A 7,026-nucleotide genomic window follows, 5' to 3' on the forward strand; every position below is an offset into this window, starting at 1 on the left:
AGAAAACATAAACAGCACACATTTCAGGAAACATTTAGTTCAGTGGATGTGATGTGTGTGTGTGTGTGTGTGTGTGTGTGTGTGTGTGTGTGTGTGTGTGTGTGTGTGTGTGTGTGTGTGTGTGTGTGTGTGTGTGTGATGAGGCCATAAATCACTAACTTACACTTTTAAATTTTATTTTTTTTAATTCCAATAATAAAGCGTGATTTAGTTCGGACCTCCCTTTTGTCAAAACGATCATTTAACTATGGTCCTTCTCCGAATTTAATTAATAATTAAAATAATGTTTAGAAAACACGAGTCTTGGTAACAGTTGGGGATGTTTGGCTGATCCGCCTGATGGTGTGGTTTCCACAGCAACATATAACTTGTCACAAACAAAACAGCCTTCCGGCTCATGTTAGGAGCTAACTGCTAACGCTACAACTTAAAACAGTTTGGCGAGCTGGCATGTCCACATTTTCTGAAGACGTCGAGAGGTAGGAAAGTTTAGTTAACATTTGACATCTTTCCCAATTCCACCATATTGGGTGTTGCGCTAAACTTGTTGAGAGAATATGGTTGATGGTGGCTCCTAAGCTAGCTGTGAGTTAGCTATTGCTATCTAGTTAGCTGACGTCATCAGGACCCCTACGGACTTCTTGTTCTGGGCCTCCCTCCCCATCCCCTTTGTTCGCTGAATGCCCTCTCGTGTCTCTTCCCTGTCCCTCCCCACACACCAGGGCTCCTGCTCTACGCACTGCACCCGGACAGCCAGTATGACTGTCGCACTTTTCTCTTTGACAATGATAAAGTGCTGTCCCCGAGTGCCCCGGAGAGGAGAGGCCGTATGAGCTCAGCTAGCCGTTAGCTTCAGTTCAGCTGTGGATCGATCAGTGCCTCTTGTCTCCTGTGACCTCGGCCTCACGCCTTGAGATCAAGTGTAAAACATACCTGCTGTGACGTCACACCTCTGTCTTTCCCTACCTTTCTCTATTTTAGCTCCACACACTGAACGTGGTGCAATTAGCATGTGAGGGGAGGCTGTATAATAATACTTAGTTGCTAAGTAAAATTGCAAGTTGTCATATCTCAATGTCAGGTCAAGCTGATAAACAAGCCCCTTGGGTACTGAATGAAGCTCTGCTTAGTCTGCCAGGGGGATTCTAATCACAGTATGAATTGAGTGCTCACCCAACCTTTGGCCTCTGCCCCACCTCCCTCCACTCCACCCCCTTCCATCAGTTATCCCCAATTGAGAATTGACAATTAGGTTTTAGGCCATTTAAACTTCTGTTTGGGGGTTAATTTGTCATTTGCTGAAGTAAACTGACATTATTACATTGTTTTTTTTCTGAAGAATGCATTTGTTTGCCTGCTAAGGTCCTTTTCTGTCATTTGTTCTCCCAAACAGACACTTCTAGCCACTGCTGTGGGCTGAATGCTTGGCTGAGGCTGAAAAGGATCCTCTCTAAAGCCCTGTGGCGAGCCACCATGGTGCGCCTGACCATAGATCTGATTGCTAAATCTAGAAACCACTACAGAAAGAAAAGGGGCCTCTCCTTCATGGAGTACCTCAAGACACTCACCCACCTTCACTTTTTCAACCAGAGCATTGAAGACATTGTGAGTAGCCAGTATCAACGCTAACGCTTTAATTCTGTGCTGTTCATCTTATGTGCCTCACTTTTAACTTCTATTTTCAGGGGGATCTCTCCATGTGTAGAAACCTCAACGTTCTTTACCTGTACGATAATCAGATTACACATATTTCCAACCTTGGCTTTGCCTCCAACCTCACCCATCTTTATTTGCAGAACAATAACATCACTCATATAGATAATCTCTCCAATCTGCAGAAGCTCTCCAAACTGTGAGTAGAGATCTTAAACCGGTTGTTGCCCTGTGCTGTGGTAAAGTCGAAGGTGTGTCTGAACTTGTGTGTGGTTTTTCTGCTCTGTAGGTATCTGGGTGGGAACAGGATTGCTGTGGTGGAGGGCTTAGATACCCTGTGTGAGCTCAAAGAGCTTCATCTGGAGAATCAGAGGCTGGCACCAGGGGAAAAGTTGCTCCTTGACCCCATGACGCTCCTCTCACTGGCTGTATGACCTATTTTTATACTGTTCAGTACAAATATAGGCTGTGGAAAAAGGAAGATGTGTGGATCTTCCTTTTTTCTCCCAGAATAATTGGGATCTCTTTAGTGAACATTTTGTATTTTAAGTAATCAAAAGGTTCAGGGAAAAGCGTAATTTCCTCTTTCATACACACAGGACGCGTGGTGTATCTCCCTGGTAGGTTATCACGTCGAGCTTAAAAGATCTCAGATTTCTCCGAGGCCAGTAATCCATGTAAAAGCAGTAATGTGCAGAGTTTGATGATGTCAAAGAGACCTCTGTTGCTCTCTCTGGTCTGACAAATCCGTTATGTCTGTTTACTTTGTTTACTGCCCAGGCCATGGATAAACACACCAAAAGTCTCAGCTTGTTTGTTTGGATAATTAAATAAATTGCTGAGCAAATTTAAAGAGTTCCAGCTTTTTCTATAAATGTGTAGTTATAGAACTTCAAACCAAGATGAATATGTAATAACAGCACTATCTACGGTCGGATTTGGACGTGATCCTAATAGTGCAGGAATATACAGAGAACATATTTAAATGCTTAATTCAAGAAAATACTGTAAAGTGTACATTTATTTTGAAATTTGGTTTAACATTTGGCTTAGGTTTAGGGTTTACTGTGTAAAAATTATTCGTCAGATTCTGTATTAACTGTAAAATGAACTCTTCTTCTTTCATGAACCTGAATGTTTTGCACAGGAATCTCTTTATGTCCTGAATATCAATAACAACAACATTGATGACATCAGGGACTTGACAGTGCTGAAGGAACTCCGACAGTTCTCTGCTTCTGACAATACATTGTACAATATAGAGGTAAATATAGCTGTTTTTTTTTCTAACTGAAAGACTTTTTCTTCGATAGAAATCAACTGCACGCGGTTCACAGTCAAAGTAAATAGGACCACAGCACAGCAACTATATGCATGTTAAGGTGTATTAAAGTCAACACACCGGCTATTAGTTGATCGGGTCAACATTAACATTGTTCCGTAGCTTTCTGCAGTGATGTGTGAAATGATATGGAGAACAGGGTTCTAAAGAACCAAATCCTGCAAATCCCGCCATAGGTTCCCAGTCTCCACGACTCTTTCAGGGTCAGAATTATTCAACAAATCAGCGAGCCATCCCCCTGAGACTTTTCTCGCTGACAGCTTTAAACAAGCACGAGTTTCTCTCTTTCCTTGGGAGGCTGATTTTTCCTCTCTGCCTCCGAATCCTCTATTTGATGCCTTAACCCAGCAGTCCTTTACTTCATGGGAGAATCATCTGAGCCAGAGATAGGATTTAGCCTCACTGACCTTCATTTTCTGATATTTTCACTGAAAAGGTTGATGACTTAATTTAAAAGGAATTAATTATTCTTTCTTAGTGCCAATGAACACTAGGATGACACATCAATCGCACTTGATTAAATTGACTACATTGCTGAGGCTACTTTTTCATCACGAAATAATTTCTTTTGAGAACGTTAATGCAGGTAATTGCTGTACACGTGTCATTTCGAGCAGATATCTCCTATAATTTATACAACTCGTCTGCCACTATTGATCCTGCAAAGACAGCCCTCCGAAGGATCAATCCCTTCTTCTGCGCCATTTGCTCAGAATTCGGAGGAAAAGTTATGGATTTTTAAAATAGATTATGACAGGCAGTCAGCTAGGGTGACAAATGGGGAGCATCTTCAGAGACCGTGAGCTGTGTGCAGGGCAGAGACAGGGGAATCGAAGCCCTGGTCAAATGCAGGTTCATAACTGGCCCGTCATTAGTCCAGGCGAGAGAGCCGGCCGAGCACAGTGAGTATCCAGCCTTCGCAATTCTCCACGCCCCCGCGTGAGGGGCAATTTGGCGCTGGGCTGCTCTTCAGTGACGGCCTTCTGAGTGACGGCCCTGACACGATCATTTATCAAAGCCTGGGAGCGCGCGGCGCTCAGGGGTCCCCTCTGAACTGATTGCGGCGAGAGCTGGAAAAGTGGAAGCGCTTTAGCCAAGACAGGAAGGCAATGAACAATCAGAGCGTGTCCAGAGAGTATTCATATTTCCAGGCTTGGATTAATGTGCCTTTAGATAAACATACAACTGCAGGCAACTCGCTGGAGGAGCCAGCCTCACACTGTCCCAAGAGAAAACTTGTAGTTACATGACACCGGCGACTCTGTTTATTAAAATAGACGGATGTGTTGTTTATGAACTTTCCATTCCCTTGTACTCCACATTACTATTCACCGATACGAGTCGTTCAAAAGTTTTCCTGATGTTTGCCCCCGATTAGTGACTATAAAAATGCACCACATTAGTTTAAAAAACAAAAAGCTTGTCCATGCTTAGTTACTGAGCAGCTGTTGAGACACACTGGTGCCATTTGAACCATTAGTTCTTAATGAAAACACGACACACCGGCAGTATGGGTGAAGTTTCTCTTCTTCTTGTGTATTTTCAGGAGTTAGAGGATGTGTTCAGTCACTGGCCGAAGTTGCTTCGAATGGATTTGGATGGAAATCCTGTGTGTAAAAAAAAGAAGTACAGAGACCACGTAATAACCGCGGTCCATAGCCTGAGTGAGTTGTTCTTCATTTTCCTTCTCAATGGCATCCTAATATGAAAATGCACTTTATGTCTTTGTCTCCGGGCATCGGGTAATAATTATTAAGAGACCACTTATTGATGAAAGTAGAAGTATACACTGTTCACTTTTCAATTTTGAAGTAAATGTTTGTTTGTTTAATCTATTTCTTGTCTTTTTTAGAGGTTCTGGATGGCAAGGAAATTAATGATTTAACCAGACAGTTCCTCATTAACTGGAAAGCATCCAAAGAAGCCAAGATAAAGAAAAACTATTTGACGAAGGGATCGTTCATCCCTTGTCCCTTAACAAGTAAGTCACTAAATCCTGATCTTTTCAATTTCCTGTTACATCTTCTCCCACATTTGTGTGACTTGTGCATATGCGTGTTCTCCTAAAATTCTGTATTGCAGATGACTTTAACGCTTGTCAGGGTGCACATCCCGGCCCCATCTACAGCCACGCCAGCGTACAGAGATGGAAGCAGCAGCAGCAGCAGCAGCAGCAGCAGCAGCCTCTCAGGTCCAGAATCATGGTTCACACAGATCTCAGTTAGCATTAAGAAGTCCACATTCATGTCTCACTCCATTTCATTACTTAAATTATTCAACTGTGGATATTACATTAGCAGCGTTGACCAGCTGTCATACAGAATTTGTGAGCTCCATGATGAAATCTACAAACTGCGAGTGACGACAATAGGTTTGAACTCATCTCACATCCTGATCCAGCTTACAATTCTTCCCACATTCAAGAAGAAATGTTTTTTAGATTGGCGTAATTTTTTTGGGTGATCAGTTAGTTCCTTCATGTTCTCTTTATTAGCCGTGTTGTAATAGTTTTGTCGGTCTCTATGAAACATTTCCTACATTTAGGCCAAAAAAGTTGTAGTCACAGAAATCTTCTCATTATCTGATAATGCTTTTTTTCTTCCTCTCAGAAATCAGACTGCACAAAAATGATAGTTTCCTACGAGCGGAGATCTCATTCATGTGGCTGCCTCATCGCCCGTCTGCAGCCATGTGGATGCCTAAAACAAACCTTCTAGTCCATTAAAATCTCCACCTCCTCCACACATGCAGGACGAACCCTGCTACTGCTGAGTTTAAGTGCCTTAGTCATCAGATATTTCATACTTGTACATTTATCAGGACACAGAAGAGTCACGGTCACTCATGACTATGAGGTCAATAGCTGCGGGCGCTTCTCCTTGACAGAGTGGATTATAGGGGTTTATAGATTTTACTTTTTTTTTATTTTTACAACAAATATTTTGATTGTATCTGTCTCTTAAATATATATGCGTGACTATGCTGGAAATAATCTGTTAGTGTTAAAAGGGAATTACGAAATTAAAGAGTAAACCAATGAATAATGGTTTGTGCACATTTCTTTCCTCAGTCTCACAGCTGGTTTATTTCTGATTACCTTTTGGGGTTCTGAGGATATAAATGATCTCTACACATATTAGTCAGTGCTACATTTTCTGTGCTGTGTGTCATTTTTATTCTGCATGCATTCCGACAAATAAGTGATGCAGGAGATGCAGAGCTGCAAAATCTAAATGATCCCTCTGTCCTGCCACTGGATTTACAATGATCTAAAGATAACATTATATGCTTCTATTCAAATAGTTGTGATAAATGAGTCGTTTCTCTTTCATGGCAAATACAGTAACAATACGGATGTATTAATTATGTTCCTAAATGTTTCAGTGAGGAAACCACGTGTGTAACCCCTGAAAGATGCAAGGTTATTAGGGAAACAAGCTTACTTAACCTTCTTTTCCTTTTCCTTATAATTAGTGGCCCGCAGCAATACTGGTGCTCCATCCTTACAACAACAATGTTTATTAAGAACAGTCTGAGGATGTGCATATTATGAATAATTCCTCTCATTAATTTGCCGACATCTCCGTTTGGAGCGTTGCAAATCAGAGTGATTAATTTCTGAGTCTCCCAAGAATTTCCTCGATGCCTGCCTGTTGATTGCATTGCTGGACTTTATTTATTAGCTGTTCCATTGAGCTTGCAATTCTAGACAGCCTGGCAATTAGTCAAATGTTTTGCATATCAGCTTACACTTGTCAGCCTTTCTTCATGGTGTATTGCAAACAGCGTTTTGAAAGAGTAACCTTTATTTCTGACCTTGACCAGCAGCTTTTTTTTTTTTTTTTTTAAGGTAATTTTGACTTTCTTCCCGTCGCCACTTTATGATAGGCTTATAAAGAAAATACAGTGTCAGGTTCGCAGCCAATTAGAGTGCGATATGGCGGAGCGCATATCGGGGTTCAAGGGGAAGAGAGTCCTGCCTCTGGCGTTGAAAACGAGCCTCTGCTGCCCTCAGACAGAAATAAGTGAGG

At 41.8% G+C, this 7,026-nt stretch overlaps 1 protein-coding gene across 4 annotated transcripts; it reads left to right on the forward strand.

Moving 5' to 3' along the window:
* Nucleotides 1–356: 356 nt before the first annotated feature.
* Nucleotides 357–6,039, forward strand: ppp1r42 (protein phosphatase 1, regulatory subunit 42). 4 transcript variants are annotated; one of them, XM_068581929.1, is made up of 9 exons: nt 357–479; nt 1,394–1,605; nt 1,686–1,852; nt 1,943–2,081; nt 2,801–2,917; nt 4,542–4,659; nt 4,848–4,976; nt 5,078–5,186; nt 5,605–6,039. In XM_068581929.1, exons 2-9 carry the CDS (start codon nt 1,474–1,476, stop codon nt 5,624–5,626), a joined length of 933 nt encoding a protein of 310 aa, XP_068438030.1. In that variant the 5' UTR covers nt 357–479; nt 1,394–1,473; the 3' UTR covers nt 5,627–6,039. The 4 variants fall into 4 exon arrangements, with proteins under 4 accessions (XP_068438030.1, XP_068438031.1, XP_068438032.1 ...); XM_068581930.1 differs by having other exon boundaries at nt 5,078–5,175; nt 5,597–6,039; XM_068581931.1 differs by having other exon boundaries at nt 5,078–5,172; nt 5,597–6,039.
* Nucleotides 6,040–7,026: the final 987 nt, after the last annotated feature.

This window comes from Clinocottus analis, unplaced genomic scaffold (genome assembly GCF_023055335.1).
Source record: "Clinocottus analis isolate CAN_PGR_092001 unplaced genomic scaffold, fCliAna1.0.p SCAF_18, whole genome shotgun sequence".
NCBI lineage: Eukaryota > Metazoa > Chordata > Actinopteri > Perciformes > Cottidae > Clinocottus > Clinocottus analis.